At 37.0% G+C, this 21,830-nt stretch overlaps 1 protein-coding gene across 8 annotated transcripts in view; it reads right to left on the bottom strand.

The window, feature by feature from the left end:
- The window catches only part of NPNT (nephronectin), a 74,840-nt gene that overhangs the window by 46,598 nt on the left and 6,412 nt on the right, over positions 1–21,830 (bottom strand). For 3 of the 8 annotated variants that reach the window (XM_082462825.1, XM_082462821.1, XM_082462823.1), the window contains exon 3: positions 10,810–10,860. The exons of the other annotated variants lie outside the window; for them this stretch is intronic. In XM_082462825.1, coding sequence (XP_082318951.1) covers positions 10,810–10,860 — 51 coding nt within the window. The remainder of the gene's footprint in view (positions 1–10,809; positions 10,861–21,830) is intronic. 8 annotated transcript variants of the gene reach the window in all.

Below are 21,830 nucleotides of genomic sequence, written 5' to 3'. Positions count from 1 at the left end.
AGGTATTAAATGGAACAGGATACTCACAATGCTGATGTAACCAATTTTTTTTCTCTTACAAAAAGAACACCCTTTGAAAACGGTTGCACAAAAGACTATCTCCTATTATCTTGCTGGCATTAGGTCTGCAATGTGATGTTCAGTCCAATAAACATGAACTGAATATTTAATACATGCAGTTTTTCTGCTAGGCAAGTGAGGGTGATGAAGGAATCACAGAGGATTTGAAAATTAACTGTGAAACATTAATACATTGGCTGAAAGTTAACAAGGGCTATGATAGAGAGATGAGATAAAAGAAGTGGGGAGGGGCAGATCATAACTGTGACTGGGGTCTTGGAAAGGCCTCCTACAGGAAATGTGATCTGAGCAACGCCTTAGAGGTAAGAGGCAGAGATAGTTGGGATGGGAGACAAAGCCTTTCAAACTATGAGCAAAGGATGGGGGAAGGACAATGAAGGGAGTTCTCAGGGAGCACCATGGCTCTGGTGGAGCTACAGTACAAAGTGCTTAGAACAGCGGATGGGAGCAAAAGACAGGCTAAGGCAGGTCATAAAAGGCACTGGTGGCAGAAACTGCTGGGTGCTTACTAGTATCTATTTTTCGCTTCTTCTTTAAAACAGAATGGCTTTTTTTTTTTTTTTTTGGAGTGGATAATGAGTCAGCAGTGGAAAATTACATTCCCTATCCTCCCTGACACATTTGGGTAGCCAAGCGACTAAATTCTGGTCAATTGTATGTAATCAGAAGTTATTGGGTGGGGCTTTTGGAACTTAAAAGCTACTTACAAAGGTGAGTCTGTCATACAGAGGGAAGTAAGTCAGAAAGAGAAAAACAAATACCATATGCTAACACATATATACGGAATCTAAAAAAAAAAAATTGGTTATGGAGAACCTAGGGGCAGGACAGGAATAAAGACGCAGACGTAGAGAATGGACTTGAGGACATGGGGAGGGGGAAGGGTAAGCTGGGACAAAGTGAGAGAGTGGCATGGACTTATATACACTACCAAATGTAAAATAGATAGCAAGTGGGAAGCAGCTGCATAGCACAGGGAGATCAGCTTGGCGCTTTGTGACCACTTAGAGGGGTGGGATGGGGGGGTGGGAGAGAGACGCAAGAGGGAGGAGATATGGGGATATATGTAAATGTATAGCTGATTCACTATGTTATAAAGCAGCAAATAACACACCATTGTAAAGCAATTATACTCCAATAAAGATGTTAAAAAACACAAAAGGTGGCTGACAGGTGGCTCCTCTGTCTTCTCGCCTGGAATATGGAAGTCATGGCTAAACTACAGCATCTACTTTGTGATCATGAGGTGAATCTTGAGAATGGAAAAGAGGCAAAGCTGGAAGTCATAATATTAACCCTAAAAGGCCATCCAAGTAATTTAGGACACTGGTCTTTGTGTCAGTGTTACCTGCAGCCGAACACAATTACAATACAGTTACAATTACAATTCAATACAGTTACAATTACAATTCCTAACTATCCTTGAGCACAAGGCTGAGGAATCTGAACTTAATCTGTGTTTACCATCAAGCCAACAAATGCTTTCTTTGGATACACACTTAGGACAGAAATGTTATGATTAAATCTTAGTAAAGAAATACAATTTGTCAAAGTTATCTTATACCTATAATATCATATACGTTAGAAGTATCTAAAGAATTTCATTTCTACATCTAAAAATTAGATTAGAAAATACTTAGCCACCTTGAGACTAGAGGAAAATGATTCCCAACTTCTGTGTAAACAGACCCACCTTTTGACAACCCACTTCACTGTAATGTGAGTTCTCAGTGGCCAGCACACACCAACCTTCACAACCTGCTGTGAATAGCAGGTCAGGAAAGAAATAAGTGGACTATCTTTAGTAGTCTATTTTAGAATGATCTTCTCAAAACATCAAAAATAGATGAGACACTGATTTGTAGGAAAGAATGTGTCTGTTGTTGCTATAGTTTAATCACAAAAGTCAGCATTGTTTCTCTGACCTTCACGTGGATCAGTGACAAGAAGTCTGGGCCACATTTGGTCCAGTGGCCACTAGCACTCACATATGGTTTAGCAGCTCAAGAAATAAAGTTCAGGTGAGGATCACAGGTAGTCCATTAATGACAGATACTTTTTCCCCAAAAATCAGATGCTGGAATTAAGGTCAAATGGGCAAATCACACTCAAAATTCACTCTCTAACATTCCTGCAACACGATCTCCAAAGTGCCCTTAAAATAACCCCTAAGTCATTACTTTAACTAGAAAAAGAAACATGTCTCAACTGGCAAAGCAAACATAGCTCTTTAATGTCACATGTTCCAAGCCTCTTCTGTTTGACTGCAATCTAAGAGATTTTACTCTTAAAAATTCATCCTAACTGATGTAACTGGGGTTCTGAGAGTTGGACAATGTTTTCTGACACTGAGTTGGACAATGTTATCAAATAAGTTGGGGGAAAATTAAACTCCCACATCAGTTCTATATAATATTTTTTATGTAATCTAATCACACTTGGGAGTCAAGTGCCAACATTTGTAAAAAAAATAAAGACATGTTGAGTTGCCCAAGCAGGTGGTGGCTCTGGAAAGTGACAAGGGAAAAGCCAACTCAACCTCAGGTGTTGCTGTAACTTGAAAATGATTTTTTTTTCTTTCTTTTTTTTTTGTTAAATTTATTTTTATTTTTGGTTGCGTTGGGCTTGTGGGCTTTCTCTAGCTGTGGTGAGCAGAGGCTACTCTTCGTTACGGTGCGTGGGCTTCTCATTGCGGTGGCTTCTCTTGTTGCGGAGCATGGGCTCTAGGTGAGCAGGCTTCAGTAGTTGTGGCACGCGGGCTCAGTAGTTGTGGCTCGTGGGCTCTAGAGCGCAGGCTCAGTAGTTGTGGTGCACAGGCTTAGTTGCTCCACGGCATGTGGGATCTTCCTGGACCAGGGCTCAAGCCCGTGTCCCCTGCATTGGCAGGTGGATTCTTAACCACTGCGCCACCAGGGAAGCCCGAAAATGATTTTCTTAATGTAAATAAGATTGTCTTTCGAATCCTAAGCATCATTTGTAATTTTTGCAATCTCCATCATGTTGCTATTCAGACATGGAACACTAAAAGCAGAAAAAAGAACCTTGTCCTCCAGAGTCTGCAATTTAGAAACAGGTGACATAAAGTATGCAAGTTGGCCTTGGGAGAGAAAGAGTAGCTGAAAGAGGCATTAAACAAGTCATTGCTATATTGCTATATTAACGGGACCTGGAAGGAAGGGAGGCAGAATTTTTATAGGGCTCCACTGGAAAGGTACCTCGAGCTTCCCTATATCATAGGTGTAACAAATCCAGAGGGAAGAATCCTACAGATTCCAAGATCTCCAGAGGAAAACAACCCTCCAGCCTTCCTAATATCCTGTATTCTAGTGTTGAATATCCTATTTTCAAATCTAAATTCCCTCTGTAGTAAAAACTGAAATAAAAGGGCCTCTGATTGTTACCACTATAAAATACTACCTGTTAAACGATCTCATGAATACAGAATGCAAAACCACTTTATATGACTGATTAAATTTACCCTCACAGTATCCATATAAGGCAGGAGAGAGAAAGACATTATCTTCATTTTACCAGAAGACAAGCAAAAGCACAGAAAGTTAAGTGACTTGCCGGATTTCAGTAAAAATTTCTTATCCCAGTTCCATGGAGAATCTGCTAATACTTCTGGTAGTCAGAAAAAGGCCAGAAACCTAGCTTTTTGAGTGGATTTGGAAGAGAGTGAGATTATAGTAATATTAAACAGGAAAGGATGAGAGGGATAGAGAATATCAAAGGTAATTAAAGGCATAAAGGTATTTAGGTTACATTTCTAGGAAGGAAAAGTCGCAGTTAAGAATACAATCTGTAAGTTAAGAAAATTAAAGTAACCCTGCCAGAATGTTTCAACATAAAATAATCTCTTTGCTCTACTGCATGTTTTGTGCAGAACCCAGATTTTGAATCATTAATGAAGTATAGAATTGTTATCTCTTCTAATGTATTACTACAACTATGATTTTTTTTGTTCTCATATTTTAAGTAACATTATTTTTATTAAGAATTTAAACTAATCATAAACTACAGTCAAATATTAAGTCAACCAACTGATTAATAATTTAGAGTATGAAGTTAAAATAAATAAGGATTTCTGCTCTATATAATGTTATCTCCCAAGAGCTGTCTGGCTACCTTATTTTATTTTTGTCTTTGGGAAAATCCAATTCAAATTTCTCAAGTACCTATTTAATCTCTATTTAACTTTTAATTCCTGAAGTAGACCAAAGAAAATAAGTGCCTGCATCTGCATCTTTGAATCTCAAGCTAACTTTTATTTACCATAATTAAGCAATATCCATTTCCACTTAAGAAATCTTCTGAAAAATATTGTCATTTTTGGTTTACTTGAAATTTTAACTTTTCTTTCTGTTTTCATTGTGGTAGAAGAGTGGAATTTAGATTAATGCCAAATGAGACCTTAAGAACACATCAGAAAGTGTTATTACTTATCAGGAAGTGTGAAGTAGATTCTTGTTTTTGTTTTTTTAAGTAGGGTAACAGTAGCAATGAGCAGACATAACACCCAGATCTTTGTTTCTTTTTTTTTTTCAAGATTTTTTTTTTTTGATGTGGACCATTTTTAAAGTCTTCTTTGAATTTGTTACAATATTGGCTCTGTTCTTTATGTTTTGGTTTTTTGGCTGCAAGGCATGTGGGATCCCAGCTCCCCGACCAGGGATTGAGCCCAGACCCCCGCACTGGAAGGCGAAGTCTCAACCACTGGACCACTAGGGAAGTCTCCAGATCTTTGTTTTTAAATACCGTCCCACAATAAAAGGAATCAGAGCTGGGGCAGAGAGGCTGAAATATTTTGCTGTGACAAAAAGCAAGGACATATTGAAAGAATGATGGGAACAAGTGAAAAGGACACAGGAGCTACTTGGAGGTGTTCCCATTGGGCAAATTTGGGATAATTTGAGCACCAAGAAGAATAAGAATAGTAATTGATAACAATTGAATAATAAAAGAATCCACGGGTCCAAAGTGATTCTAAAAAAGAAGAGAACAGAGCTCCTCTTTACAGAATGCCAGTGAACACGCAGAAGGAACGACAGAACCTGAAAAAAACAACTTTATAACCACCATTAAATAATTTGAGTAAAAATCATCCAAAAGTTTGTTGGGGAACAGGATATTCAAGCAGTTTCAATGTATCACCCCATAAATTACTTACTAATTACAAAGAGAAGAAGGTGCCTTTCAGTGGAAAAATCTGGTAGTCAGAACCTTAATCCAGTGATCAAACTTAGCACCACCAGTAATAGAACAAACTGACATTATGTGCTATGGGAATGTTATAATATATGATCACCTAGTAATATTCTTGCAAAAAAGGTTTAACTAGTATCTAATAATGAGGAAACCTCAGACAAATTTAGATTGTGCAATATTCTACCAAGCAGTTGACCTGGACTCTTGAAAAATGTTATTGTTAAGAAGGAAAAAAAAAAAGTAGATCTAGAACTCTTCTAAAACTGTTCTAAATTAAAGAAGACCAAAGAGGAATGTCAACTAAATGAAATATATAATCCTTGATTGGACCTGGATCAGAAAAAACCATAAAAATCATCTGGAGATAATTTGGCAAATCTAATTATGGACTGTTTGTTACATAACATTATTGTACCTGTGGTAAATTTCTTAAGTGTGATAATGGTATGCATGCTGAAGTATGTAGGTACAAAGAGCCATTATGTCTGTAAGTTACTTTCCAATGGCACACTAATATGTGTATATGTGTGTGTGTGTATATGTGTGTGTATATATATATATAGAGAGAGAGAGAGAGAGAAGAGTTAGCATACATGCAAATATGTAATATGTCAACAACTGTACATGAAGAGTATATCGCTATTTACTGTTGCGATACTTTCAGTTCCTCTGTGGATTTGAAATTTTCAAACACAAAAATGGGAAAAAATTTATAAACGTGAGTAGATAATATGTATACTTTGACAAATATTTCTTAACATGTGAGCTGTTGTTCACTTAGTGCACTCTAGAGAAGAGGGTAAGGCACACATGCTGGAGTTAGACTGCTGGGTCCCAGCTCTACCACTTGGGAAATGAATGACCCATGCAGATTACCCAACTTCTCTCTGATCTAAAATGAAGATCATAGGTTGAACCAGAGGAAGTTGTCAGCACTGCCATTTTTTACTTACAAAATAGTAAAGCAACATGGTGCATATAGAATTTACCCATAGGTTTATTGGGATGATTAAATGAGAAAATCCAAATAAAGTACTTAGAACAGTACCCATCTCATAGTAAGAGCTCAATAAAATGTTATCTATAATGAGAATTATAAGAATGACAAAGAGGAATAGCTACAGTGTCTAAGAAACTGTATTAAGAACTGGGGGTTTCACCATGCCACTCTCCCCCTTATACTCACTGACTTTACTTATCATCATACTTATCATACCGGTTCAAACTCTCAGTATGGCATTCAACCCCACCTTTCATAATTTGACTCCTGCCTGTCCCACCAGCCTCCTCTCCAGTCAAATCCACAAAAAGACCAACTGATGGCAGTTCCCAGGAAGTAACATACTCTAGTACTTGCATGCTTTTACATGGAATGTCATTCTTCCCCTTGTCTGCTGGACTAACATCTAGACAGGCTTCAATACCCAGCTTAAACAGTATTTGCTTTAGCCCCTCCAAGATTTGCTTTAGCTCCTCCTTCTGAGTTTGGAGCCCTCCTCAGCGCTTTCCTAAACCTCTGTGCATACCTCTGCCATAAATTTTATACACATATATTTACATATACACATATATCATGCTTTATTACCACAGTTATTCTTCTTATCCTGCTCCCCCACTAGGCTTTCAGCTCTTTAAATACACAGTACCTGCTCTGAAATCTCATACAGTCTCCTGACAAAGACAGACATGACAGGTGTACGAGGTGTTAAAAGAATATAGAAGGAAGAATTTCTCTGCAGACAGGAGGGGGTAGGAAAAATGTCAGGAAAGGCAGCAGGAAGAAATGTGAACTGAATCTTAAAGGATGAGTAGGAATTCACCATGTGGCTGGGTGAAGGGCCTAATTCAGACCAAGCAGCAAAAGCAAAGCCAGAGGGGCATGAAGCAGCAGAGGGTCTGGCAATGCGAGGGCAGTCCACTGGGATTGTGTCCACATTGCAAAAAATACTCCCTTTTTAAAATAAGGCAGTCATCAGCCTGAAGACTCTCGCACTCAGAAAACCAGTATTCTATCCATAATGGCGAACAATAATGGATTATAAGCAGTAGATGACACAATCAGATTACACTTTATGTGTTTTCAAGCATGTAAATTGATTTAAGAACCTTCATCAATAGTTAAGATCTCTAATATGTAATAAGGTCATAAGACAGGCAGACAAATTAAATATATGTATTTTCCCAGTAAACAGTTTTTCCTAAAACTACAATCTGCTTATTAAGATTACATCACGTTCACACTTTTCAGGCCTTTTATATAGAAGTGCCTGGTCCTTATACCTTCAAAGTACTCACTGAGCTAGACTAGGCACTGCAGAAGCTAAAGATGTATAAGACACAGTCCCCAGCTTCCTGGAACTAACAGCCTAGCAGAACAAATGATATAGATCCACAAGTAACCACAACATAGGGCAGGATGAGATAGGCTCCATGCCAGTGTTAATAACTAAATGTAGAGAAAGAAGAGACTTCCTGCTGCTAAAATCAGGAAGAAAGAAAGGAGGAGGTGGCATCTGAGCCAGGCCTGGAGGCAGGGCTGATTCTCAGTTATGTTCAGCTAAGAAAGAATATAAACTTCAAACATAAGTACAGTCATTCATTCCTAACAGTGATTTACTTTTAGTTGAATATTTGCTTTTAGGAGTGATAGTGATTGGAAACAGAAAAAGCCAACCAAAAGGGGAAAAAAGATAGAATGTTTGTAGAGCGTGATGTTTTTCAGCCTTTGATATAAACAAATGCTGAATTACTCATTTCTTTCGGCTGGAGGCCAAAACGGTAAACTGGAAAGAAAGTTTTTCAAGAATTGAAAACTCTCAGAGAACATTTCAGCCGACAGGCAATATAGTATTTTACCTCTCCCACATTCTTCTGATACTGTGTAACATGGATCCGCTATGGAGGTAGTTGTGAGGATCATTAATGTTGACTGAAGGTGACGGAGGGGAAGGAAGGTTTGGGTAGGACAGGGGTGGAGAGATCATCAAATCACAGCCTGTGCCCCTCTCACATCTCGCCCCTGAGCTCCAGGCCCTGGAATCCAACCACGTATCACATCTCTCCACTTCAAAGTCTCGTAAGCACTTCACACATATCACATCCAACACTGAAGTCTTCATCTGCACTTTCTCCCGTGTTCTCCAGCTCACCAATTCCTTGCAGCAATGCAGAGCTACTGATTTATCAACAAAACCTGATACCCATTTCTCCTCGGAAACACTGGCGACTATTTCGAAAAATGTTAGAACTCTCCGTGAGCAAAATCAAATTCACCTGTAGGCTAGATCTGACCCACTGGCACCAGCTTATAACTTATGAAACATAAATCTGATTATGTAATTTCCCTGCTTAAAATCTGTACAATTTCCCTCTGCAACTCTGGGATAAACCCTACTCTATTTAAGATGACATCAAAGGCCTTCCATGAGTCAGCCCATTCCTACCTCTCCCACAGCATCTCTCATCAGATATCCTTCAAACACATACCCCAATGCCAAATGAAGGTTCTTACATTTCCTGGAATATGCCTCTCACTCTGGCGTCTGAAGTTTCAGTGCATTTTTCTGTCTGGCCAGGGTGCCCTTTACTTGACTTACTTATCCCTCGGGATTTAGCTAGGCCACCAGCCCATCACTCTTGGGCGGGGATACTGCCCACTGAGACGTGCTCTCACAATATCCTATCTCAAAACACACCTCTCATCCAATATTGTCTTCATCTGTGGGCCTTCAGCATTGACAGGGAATGACATAAACGCCTGTAGCTTCATCTTACTGATGTACCTGCAGTGGCTGGCACAGGATCAGACAGGTAATCGCCCTCAGTATGTAGCTATTGAATGAATGAATCAACTGAACACTACTGAGACTGTGAAATCTTCCTTGATCCTCTCCAGCAGGAAGTAATTCTTCCTCTAAACAGCCTCAACTCTTTATCCTTAACTCTTGCCTACTTTAGAATCCTGAAAGGAATAAGAGACAACCATCTTACCAACTCAGCTCCTCCCAAGTAAGAGTCCATGTTTTACTAATCTCTGTATCTCTGCCAGCCCCTAACTTAGCTCCTTGCCTCTAGTAAACTCTCAAATGTGTGTCAAATAAATGACTAAGTAACTCTACATGTAATTCTACAATTCAATTCTCGATGCTTCCAGTTCCTTTTCCTTGGGTTAGGTAACCAAAACCCTACTTCACTCTGACATTTGCAAATGGATGCTATTAAAGAAGTGGAAGAGGAATGGTTCAAAAGCACAGATGGTCATCCAATGACAGTTTTTATTTTAGAAATGAATAATCTGAGAAATCTTCTACTACTTCCAATGGATTTTTCCCAAGCGATGGGCATGGAAAACAAAATGTATTTTAAAACATGCTATACCATGGATGCCACCATGGACCCTAGTAAAAATAAAACACTGTTTCAAAGTTCATTTGTATTCTTTATATTGACCATACAACAATAATAGCAAACATTTATCAAGAACTGTTCTGCATGAGGCATTCTCCTTACGGCCAGCAACAATCTTGCCAAGTAGGTTTAAAGATTAGGAAATTGTGGCTCAGAAAATTTAAATAAAATATCTAGTAGGTCATAGTTGGTGAGTCACAGGAACAGGTCCTGAACCCACATCTGTTGGTGACAAAGCCCACATTATACTCTTTGTTTGTTATGACCTCCTTAACCTCTGCCATAGCTCTGCTAGTTAATACTATAGCTGATAGTAAATATAAGATACATATGCTTTGGTTTTTTAAGTGTCCCTGAACAGAGAAATCTCTTAACTTTTATTTCTAGAACTATCAATTTTGTTCCCAAGTGATTTTATTAAAATCTCCCCTTAAAAACATTTTCTCTGACATGTCATAGTATCTTCCATCTATCAGTTTAAAGTACATTGTCTTCTTGGCCCCAACTCCATTAAATAGAATTTCACATATTTCACCAAAAATTTCCACAAAAGTATCACAAGGGTGATTTGTTAGGTAACATTGTTCACTTCCAAAAATATTTAAAACAAGAAACACTTTATGCACCAAAACAATAGCATGAATACTACGAGGTGCTATTATAACATCTTACATATCTTATACAATAAAAATATTTCTTACCTGATTCTTTCCATGGAGAATTAATAAATATGAGATACAATTCCCTCAGGTTAATGATAGGATGGTGTTAGTAATTTCATTTGGTGGACTTTTTTTTTATTTGCTTCTTTAAGTATTAAAAACATAAACTGTCCTTTAAGTTAGAATGGAGGTCAATTTATTAGATTCATAAAACAGGAGAAAGGAATTATAAACTGAAAGGGAAAAGTTTAATGTAATAACTGAAATAAAATTATAAACAGAAGAAACACATCTCTAAGGAATATAGCTCCCCCCCCCACCAAAAGCAACTCAAAAATACAACTAGTGTTAAGTTTTATTAATAACTTTGTAAAGTTATTATTTAGAAGTACTGTATGTCTTTCAAGACATAGATTAGCCAAAATTATTTCAAAAAATATGTTCATCTAACCTTTGAGCTGGCACCTTATCCTGGCTATTCTCTGCCTTAAGACGTAGAAAGCTGCAAAACAAATGTCCAAAAAAAGAAATTCCAGATCTTTTCTCTGTAAGGAGGCTGGACTTGGGTATTTATCAACTTGTTACATTCCCGGAGACTTACACATATGCAACTTTCAGTGCTTTTCTGAAACAAACAAAAAAATCTAGGACATGTTCAAAATAGTATATTTTAGTCACCATTTTGTCATTAGAAAACATTTTGTAACAAAAATATTAACCAATAATTGAAGTTGTGCTATTCTTTCATAGTTCAAATTCTAAATTAAAATATTTCAGACCTTTTGTGACACTGTACCTTCCAATCCAATTTTTCATTTTCAGAATATTAATTTTTGGTTCCAAGAGACAGTATCCTTTTATTTAAATGAGTGTTGGACAAAATATCTGAAAAAAATTAAAACTTTTGATAAATTAGTAACCAAGTCTGGTAGTTTTTAAATTGATATATCTTTACTTACCTGTTTCTTACATACTGTGTGTTCCCTTTTCTCTCCAACTTTGCAGAGGAAATATTAAGGTTTTTTTTTTCTTTCCTTCCACAGCATTTTCTTCTTGCATGGCTGCTTTGGTTGTCAATAGCAACAATAATTAGTGTGAAAGCTCAGCCATTTCACTTGAAGATACGTAAATTACCCATTTTAATGAAAGTAAATGGAAGAAACTTGAAACACTACTAGTAATAGTCAGCGTTCGACCAACCTAGAGATCCTAGAGGTAAGGGAAGAGATGATTGTATGACTTCTCTTTTGGATTAATGTCTTTCCTCTTTAAAGCATAAAATATGCTTTAAAGAGGAAAGACTTTAACTTTCCATTTGTGTATTTATTTGTGTAATTTAAAATTAGGTGAATGGAGCCTTCTTTTAGGTAATATTAGAAGAAAAAAATTCTAAGTCCAATTTGATTCAATTGAAGTAATAATTTAACTATCGATCCAGAATGATTGCTCTGTACTTTTAAAGGTACACATTACATTTGCTTGTTAGAGGTTTTTTTGTGTGTTGGTTAGGTTTATAACTTTAAAAGAATTCACCATATCTTGATGTTGATACATTTCTTAAAAAAAAGTAATGAAATATATCAGGCACAATCTAAGCAAAAAGCTGAAAATAAATCGAAGTATAAATTGCAAATTATATTCTGGATCACATATTAAAGAAAACTGTTTATGACTATGGTTATGTATGAGAAGGGAAACATATAAAAGGATACCGTTTCTCTAATACTCTTTAAATGCCAATTTTGAAAAATCTAATTTATCAAGAAAAAATATTAAATGATTTTTAAACAAAGGTAAAACAAGCCAATGAAGAATAGCAAACGTCATTGTTTTCTAAGTAGTTATATTAGTACCAAGCATCCAACAGTTCTGTATAGTTTATTTTTGTTCATAATATCTTAAGTTGGGTCACATTTCTCTTACTTAAATCAGCCTTGACACACATAGATTTAGCAAGTTTTATGTTATCAGTATGTATAGCCATTAAGCAAGACTTTTTAGCATGAAATTTTAGCCAATGTCCCATATTCTAAAATTTGCATTTTAAAACTATACAAAACTGCATTTTAAATCAAAGCAATTTTAAACATGGAGAAGATTATTTCCAGGAAGTTTCTGGAATCTATTCTCTATTGACACGTAAGGAAATTTTCATAGGCAACCATCACCACGGTTTTTGTGAAAGCTGCCAAAAATAAATGCCCTATATGTATTGTTTTGTGGTATAAACCCCACTAAAAAGCACTAAAATAGGATTCATTAGTAGCACATAATATAGAAAAATCTGTTCCATTTTTTCCTGATAACCTGCTTCCCGACAGCCACTGTAAAGAGCCACAGTGGTTAACACATGCAATCTCGCCAGCAAAGCCACCTGGTGAGAATTCACAACTGTAGAACACTCTCCTGCGACTTGTCCCAGACCACTGCTTCAGTTCACCTGAGGGCTCTCAGTGACACTACACTCTACTGAGGGGTCTCAGTGATTATCAGGCATGGTTAAAGATCATAAGCACCCTAATGATTGTATAAAATTGTGACTAATATAAACCAGAGAAACGGAACTATTCGGGGATGACTTTTCTTGCCTGCTAAACACAGGTTACAGATTTGGAGTCCATCCTGGGCCTTGGACAGAGTTAGGGAAAATGAGGGATAAGAAACCCAAAGGAACTGAGCCTCCTTATTAGCCAAAGGTATCCCTATCTTCTGGCATATCGTCAGACAGTCTCTTAAGCATGATACAGGCACCTCTTTCCAGGTTATAAATGCCAGGTACACAGATGAAAGGGAATGGTCCTCCCTGACACTGTACTTCTACCTTCTAACCCTAATCTCTAGCTAGAAAAAAAGTAATTCTAAGATGTTCTCCATACCCCAACCCTAAATTTCACGTATTTCTCATTGTCAAAAAAGTTAATATTAGCCTGGCAAACTCTACTCATAGACAGCTCTGCAACTCTGCATGTTTATAACACCAACATCCAGGACAACAGATCCCATGCCCACGAATAGCATTTTGAGTAAGAATTTGGATGACCCCAACTTTCAGTCTACTGCTTTATAGGCATTAAAGCTATAGCATTCATCAGACCTCAACACAAGATTAGAGAACAGAACATTTAACAAATCTACAAATAATTTCTTCATAATTTTATATTTTCTCCCCTAATTTACCTGTTTCAAAAAAACACAATTCTGCCTTAATTAGGAAATAAACTATACAGGGGAATATCCTAATTTTTGGCCATACATAGACACCAAGATGCAATGAACCTTTTAATTCATCAGTAAAAACTCAATTGAGTTTTGATTTAAAAACTCAATCCAACGGACAAAAGAACTTGAAACCATTATCTATATGAAACACCACAAAATATTTATGTAATCAGATGAGCTTGGGACAATTTACCCAGTAGAAACTATTGCCACAGTAGTTATATAATATAAAATCAACTCTAAACATCCATGTACATTAAAAAAAACACACTTAAGCATGAGCTGCAATTTGTGTTTTTCTATTATTTGCTATTTGTTGGCATGAAAGCATTTGGCAGATAGTTACTAAGTACCTACAAAATCTTAACATTAAAATAAAATAGGAGGTAACAAAGGCTTTAGCAAAATATTTTGGGTGGCAAGAAGCTTATGTTCAGAAAATCTATCCAAGGAGTTAGTCTGTGTGCTAAACACACACCTTTGACCATTTAGGGATTTCTCACAGAAACTGAGTTTGAAAACTCTGATCTATAAATACAAGGCTAGAGATTTTTGAAAAACAACACTGTTTTTGGCAAAGTAAGCATAAATCCAGAAATGTCTAATAGTTTCTTTTGTGTACATTAGCACAAATTTAAACTGTGATGACATAGTTCTAAAAGTTCAGAATAAGTCAGTAATATTTACAAAAGACAACCTTAACCTTGTGATCTGACGATGTTATAATAGGAAAACAATGTCAGTTTTGGAGAATTTATATCATTAATCTACAGGACCATTAAAGAGATACTAACCAAATGAAGTGTTCAGTTTTAAAATTTATTTGATTCTAGACTATCCTCATGCAAATCACCTACAGCAAATCCTTAGTCTCAAGTTGGCTTTCCCCAGCATCTAATACCTACCAAGGCTGTCTCCAGCCTTTGGTTAATATATGGCAGAAAATGAGAGCTTCTAATTAAATATAATTAGGAGGAAAACTGTTTCTTCTACAAAATCAACTACTATATTATAAAGCTATGAAACCAATTTGATTATTCATATCTCTTTTTCCTTCTATCAGACCTAAGAATAACAAGTTGACTTAACAGTGTTTCATCAGGCTAAGTTAAAATGAAAATTCTTGAGACTATCTATGAAAGAATATGTAATAACACATGGATATCTACACTATTTTACCATACATAATAATACTTTATCACATCTAGGCTGTAACGTACTCTTTTATGCTGGCTTTATTAGGAATTTTATTAGTATTTATATTACGACCATAATTATCTCAACTAGGCACTAGTAGTAATTACGTGATGAAATTGGAAAATTTAAAATGATGCTTTAGTGCATTAAAATGCACTAAATGTAATTTAAAATGCACAAATATAAATTTCTTTATATTTGATATTACTTAACTGAACTCTATACCTTGTAATGCACTGATGATTTTTAAGTAACTAGATATACATTTTGAAACCAATTGTCTCTGGTAGATTCCCAGGGATGCACTGTCAATCACATCAGGCCTATGCTACAGTATTTTTCTATGGTCAGCGATTGATATCACTTTGAAATTTTTTCAAACGAAATTATCTTGGCTACAGTCTATTATATTTGAGAACTGATCATTTATTTATTCCCACAAAGAAATGTAAGATCTTGGCCCTGGCAATGTAAACTCCTTGGCTCCCCTCCAGGTTGATATAGGGTGACAATTCTTGGACAGGTTAGATTCTTGGTTGGTGCTGATCTCTGGGGAAAGGCATTCAAAGTCCCTTTCTCCCAAGGAGATGGGGCACTTACTGGATTGGGGCCCTCTCCAGACACATCATGTTGAGCCTTTTTCTTTTTTTTTTTTGAGAGAGAGAGATTCTCCTAGGGCATATGTACCCCAGAGTTTCAGGTTCCATTGCCAATGGAGCTTCAGGAGTGCATGAGGATTAACCTTTCCTCATACCCCAGTGAAAACAAGTTAAGTTTGTGTCTGGACAGTGACATGAGACTCTGCTTTGAGTCTATTCAGGCCTCAGTGGCTTATTTAAAGCAGCCCTCCATGAGATCCAGATGAACTAGAATAAAAACTAAGGGTCACTTGGGCTCCTTTGCACACCTATAACAATCAGGAGCTTTGGGGAAATGAGCACTGCTCAAAGATTTTGTTGTTCCTGGGCTCACTGGCCCTTATTCCATGTAACAGCATAAGCAGGATAAATGATTCCTGGAAGCAATGTTTGTGCCTCACCTCTTACCCCAAGTTATAGTTTGCATGAAAATGAGTAAGTACATACAAAATGGTAATGACTTTCTATACTGATATTCAATGAATACAAAAATAATTAACTCATACAAAATTGATACAAAAAATTCTCCCACTGATTTCTTTGCAGAGTCTCCTAATACTGGATCCTAGGAGACACCTATCTGTATTCCATTCCCAATGCCTCTGGGTACCAACTCCATCAACTGCTGACTGATTTTTAAAATACATGGGCTAAAAAAAAAAGAAAAAATATATGGACTAGCTTTGAATTAATATTACAGCAAACTTGACATTGTTAGAGATCCTAACTTGAAACTGTCTTTTGTCTAGCCTGGAATTGTCCACCCAAAGCCCTATACTATACAGTTCACCCATCACTGCTAGATATTCTGGGCTGAATCAAGCTGAGTCATCAGAAAGCTAAGCATGTATAACGTTTCTTAAGCTGCTTGTAAAATAGTTTTCTATGAACTGCAGTTCTAGAGTAAGGGCCTCAGGTTGGAGGCTCTTCTATGGAACAGCTTTACAAAACCACCACTTGCTTCATGATAAAAACGTTGCTGTAGCCCCTTCCACTCCATCATTCAACCCCACTCTCTGAAGACCACATGAAAGTCTTTTTTCAGTACTATATGTGGGAAAAGCCATAATTTCCCCAAATAACTGGCTTGATTTTTCCCTAACAAACAACATGAATTATATACGCAATGAAACTTCCCTTTTTCCTTTGGCTAGCAGAAACTAAGAGCCAAATTATGAAACATAATTTAAATCCTATGGCTTACATATCTGCACTTATTAACTCGCCTCCCAACATCTTACCTTTTACTCTATCCTTTTTTCTTCCTCTAGCCATTGTTAATTCTATCCTCCTATTACTGCATTCATTCCTGGAAGCCACTTCACATCCTTTCCCAAACAAGGTAGGGCATAAAAACATAGAAATAAATCCATTCTATTCGTTTTTTAAGGTATCTTCTAAGGAATCAAAAATAGAAAATGACTGAATGGAAGGTTTCCACTCTGTAATATTATCCATGATTTAATCGCCTTTAAGTTACAGATTTTATATAAGAAAATTTATAAAAATAAAATGAGAGCTCTTCAACAGTTGTACTTACATAAAAATAGGATGACTATCTGTCCCATATCTGTATGTATATGTGATGATGAATGTGTAAAGATATTCACTACAGCATATTTTGTAAAAACAAAATATTGAAAACCACCTAAATGTACATAAATAGGGATTTTTAAATTAATTAATTTAAAATTAATTATGGTACATCCATATTTAAAAGAATGAGTCAGGTTTACATGAATTGATAAGGACTAGCCTCCAAAATGTAACATTACATGAAAAAAGAAGGTACAGACTAGTTTTACTTCGTGCCATCATTTTATGAACAAGGAAAATTTTTGAAATGCCTAGAAATCTCTGCAAAGATCAACAGGGAACAGTGGTGGCCTGCTGGAGGTTGGAACTAGGTGTCAGGAAAACAGAGAAGTTAGAAAGACTTACCTTCACTGCCTTCTCTCTCTCCCAATCTGGTTCTTTTAATTTTTAACTTATGCACGCATTTCTTAATTTTTAAAAATAAGATAACTTAAGATATAATTGGAATAAGGATTAGAGTATAATGGAAATGATATGCCCCTACAGTTTTTTTTTTTTTTTTTTTTACCCCTTTGGCCACGCCGCGTGGCTTGTAGGATCTTAGTTCCTTGACCAGTGGTTGAACCTGGGTCCTTGGCAGTAAAAGTGCAGAGTCCTAACCACTGGACTGCCAGGGAAGTCCCACCCATAGCGTTTCAAAGTCACTTTTTAAAAGTATTTTGGTACAATAGTCTAATATTTCCTGAAAATACTCATGTCATAGCAGGTGTCCCAAAAAACTTTATTCAGGTATCAAAATTCTACATACTTCTCCCTAACACGTAATGGGTCTAGTAAAAAAGCAAACACTATATACATAGCTGTAAAAATTACGGCTGAACTATAAACATAATAAAAGGTCAACGAATTAAGCAATTCCTAAAAGAATGTATGAGTCTCTCTTATAAGTAAAAAGGACCTCACATCCATAAAGAGTAGACAACTGACAGGTAGGAGGCCAGGTGGGGATCCTGGCTGATGGACAACCTCACCCCATCCTCCCAACCAGTTGCCTCTAGTCCAAGATTAAACAGATGAAAAATGGGGGCAGAGGGACCTTCACTGACTTGTCAGAGGGGTTTTCTGGGAAAGAGTAGAGATTAGAGCATCCTAGAGTCAAGCAACAGATCAGATTCAGGATGTGGAATTGCCAGAACCTTAAGTCAGCATTGCAATCCAGTCTTTCATTTACCTGCTTACTACCAAGGAAGAAACCATTGGCCACCTGGTCAAAATTACAACTGTATATGTCATTTGACCACATATAAAAGTTATCTTGCAGAACAATATTTGTTTCAATGTATGTTTGAGGTTGCTTATTTTAGAATTGTGTTAGCAAAAGATTAGAATCAACATAAATGTCCACCAATAAGAAACTGGTTAACAAATTATGGTATAGCCATACAGTGGAATGCTACACAGCCATAAAAAAGTAAGCAGGCTCTTCATGTGCTGATGATAAAGAAAGTCTTTCAAGATGCATTTTTAGGAAAAAGAAGGTAAAATGGTGTATATAGCATGCTATATATAAGAATATATATATATATATATATATATATATATATATATATATGATATATAAGAATTTACCCATAAGTACATAAAGTATTTCTGAAAGGTATACAAAAACCTGGTAACATTTATTGCTCTAAGGAGGGGTATTTGAGGCGATGAACGCATTTTCTCTTATAAAATAAATAGTTTTAAAAGACATGGGAAAATTGTTAAGCCTGCACAAAATCGGTGGGAAAGGGGCAAAAGTGTCTGTTATGGTGGTGGGGGAGGGGAGGAGTGATGAGGATTAGACCATTATAACCCGTCTCTCGTTCCCTTTCATCTCCCCTGTGATGAAGGCACAGCCCCTGTGATGAATATCTTCCATTACTCACTGAAGGACACTGCAGGGAATCACTCAGCATCTCTGGATTCGCTTTAAAAGCATGCAGTTGATTCAACTGACTGAAAATGCATATAACATGAAAACCACCATTACAATTGCTACAGAAGGGGGTGTGGGAAGCACACCTACATTTTCCAAAGCTTATCAAAAAGTTTCCCAGTAGCAAAGTGCTGTTTCTGGGCTGGAAGCGGCTCCTCAGGACCAGGTGTACGCGCACGTGCGCTTTCAGGCAGCATCTCCTCGTGGCAGGTATTGGAGGGCAGATGGAGAAGCTGACCTTGCAGCCACTGAAGGGCTTCCCTTTACTTGACCTGACCTCCCAGCCTGAGAAGTGCTAAAATTTCTAGTCCGTAAAGGTTAAGACCTGCCCAGATTAATTTATGAGGGGATCTTAGGAAATTAGTAGCTCTCAACAGTATGATATAAAGATCAGTCCTAATGGGGGGAAAAAATGAAGGAACAAGGTAATTTCTGTGAACCTTAACTCTCAAGACGACACATACTCCAAAACTACCTACGGAAAAATGTCAAACTTCTTCAACACTGATTCTAGTTTGGAATCTGCATTCCAAGACCACTTGAAGTCACCCAAAGTACATGCTGTTCTTAACCTTTTCATGGAAAGTGGTGGTTGGATAATCTTAATCAAAAAACTGACTTCCTAAGGATTTGGAGATTCAGGTTTAGCGCTGAAAGTAGTTATAAGATTGTCCACTGCTTTGCATTTATTCCTACCTCAAAAAATAAAACATGAGATTTTGCATTCTCACCCCAAAATTAGAGGAGGAAGCTGATAAACTTTAAGACAGTGAAGCGTGCTCAGCTCCATTAAGCTGGCCTGGGACCTGCTGGCAATCTGCACCACGGCTCTGAGCAGCACAACCTGCCTTGAGATTCCCAATTACTCCTGGAGCGCGTACGGTTGTATGGATGTAAGAAACTGCTTCAGCTATAAAATGCTGATTCATGGCCAGTGGAGGTTGCCATAGTTGTTCACTGCTAATGGAAAGGCACTCACTAGGAATAGTAGGGGAACACTATGTGTGGCCTTCAAAGTCACTTCCAATACTTCTTGTTTACTCTTAACTATTTTAAAGAAAGTACTCAAAATCCAAAACATCAAAGAAGGGTGTAATCTATATCCTTTTGTGATTAGGGACAGGAAATCAATGACCAACATAGGGAGCAAAAATTTAAAAATCATGTTCCTTTTAAGAGGCTGATTCCTGAACCCAGATATGAATGAGGAATGAAATATGAAATTTACATGTTTCACTTACCAAATCAAAATTCTCTGCTTAAACTAATAACCATTTCATTTGAAATACAGAAATAAATAATTCAGTGATTTGTTCATCATTCTTTCTAGTGGTCCACGATCATCAGCCATAACATACACCATCCAAGTGAAATTATACGACAACTCCAAAACAGGTTCAGAATGAATTACTGTTTCTCAGTCCTTAAGTTGCACTAACCTATAAGTTTATCTAGCGCTGACAAAAATCCAGAATTTTCACTTTACATGGCAATTGTACAGTTGTAGCCTTTACTAACTTCAGAGAGGAGGGAGGAGAGAACAAGGTTTAGAACTGATAAAGCAAAGCAAACTCTAGGAGTAGGTTTCACTTCTCACCAAAATCTCCAAAGAAACATAACAAAACACCTGCATTTTGCCTGGTCTTAAGGAAAAATGATCCAAAACCATCTTAATTTATATAAATTCTTTCAAAAACCACAAATTGCTCAATGACAGCCAAAGAACTCAGGAACTGAACAGCTTTGTTGAAACCTAGAACTAGTTGTATTTTGAGTTTTTCTTCATACCTTAACAAAGTGCTTTCAACAGAAACACTATTGTTATAGCCACAGATAGAGCCAAATGTCCAAGTAAACAGAAAGACAACCATACAGAAATGCAATATCTAGACCCTATATACCCTTTTCAATATTAAGGAAGTTCTCAGATGGGGTTTAGAGCTGCAGGGCACCTTAGAGATCCACTTGTAAAATAAGAAAACTGCAGCTGAGAAATGTTAAATAGCTAATCAGGTACAAAAGTCAGGGCTCCACTCAGCTGTCCCAAATTGTTTAGTGCTTTTAGTTAAGAACTGTTTCCATGGAATACATGGCTTTTTAAAATCAGGTATACAAACCCTGGGAAACCTTTATTACAGAGATCTCCACTTGGAGTAGAGAAATTGTTAAAATAATTAAAACGAAATGTGCCATTAACAAGATGGAAAAGTTAAGGAAGTTAAATAAAATAACTACAGAGCAAGAAACAAGTATTTTGTGATAATCTAAGTGATTAAGGTGCTGTGTGCTGTAAATATGGAAGCATCGGTGTGTTACAAACATATTAAGAAATTTTCCCTTTACAATCAAGAGCCATATCAATAGTCAATAAAGGTAAAGCCCAAGACGATTAACTGGAAAACCCAATTTTGAATTCTCAACATGTAGAGATCTGTTTTTAAGTCAAGAACATAGAACAAAGAATCAAAGGATAGAAAGAAGGTACGGGTATGATCTCTAAAAGAACAATGAAAACATAACCTGCCTATGTCTGGAATAGGTCATGCTTTCGCCAGCGGGGCGGGAATATTGGGTGGCACAGGCGGGAAGCAGAAGGACAGCTCCTGTGCCTGTTTGGGTAGCAGCTCTGGTCCTTCCTTCCTCAGTCCCAGAGGGAAGGGCGGGAAGTCTGGCTGAACAGGGCTTTGTGGCTGGACTTGGTGAGGCAGGAGCAAGGCTGGGCAACGCAAGCCCCCTGCCATGTTCGTTGTCTTCTCCCAACAAGTCCATGGAAAGGGGGGCAGCAAGTGAAAATGAAATGCAGCATGTTTTGTGTAAATACATATACTCGACTCACACGAATATTGAGTCAATATGTCTCATGTATTCTCAGCCAAATGGAAGTAAACACTCACCCAAGGGTCA

Source organism: Balaenoptera physalus (genome assembly GCF_965194825.1).
Source record: "Balaenoptera physalus genome assembly, chromosome: 5".
NCBI lineage: Eukaryota > Metazoa > Chordata > Mammalia > Artiodactyla > Balaenopteridae > Balaenoptera > Balaenoptera physalus.
The sequence above is the reverse complement of the archived record's forward strand: the minus strand, read 5'-3'. Positions and strand labels throughout refer to the sequence as shown.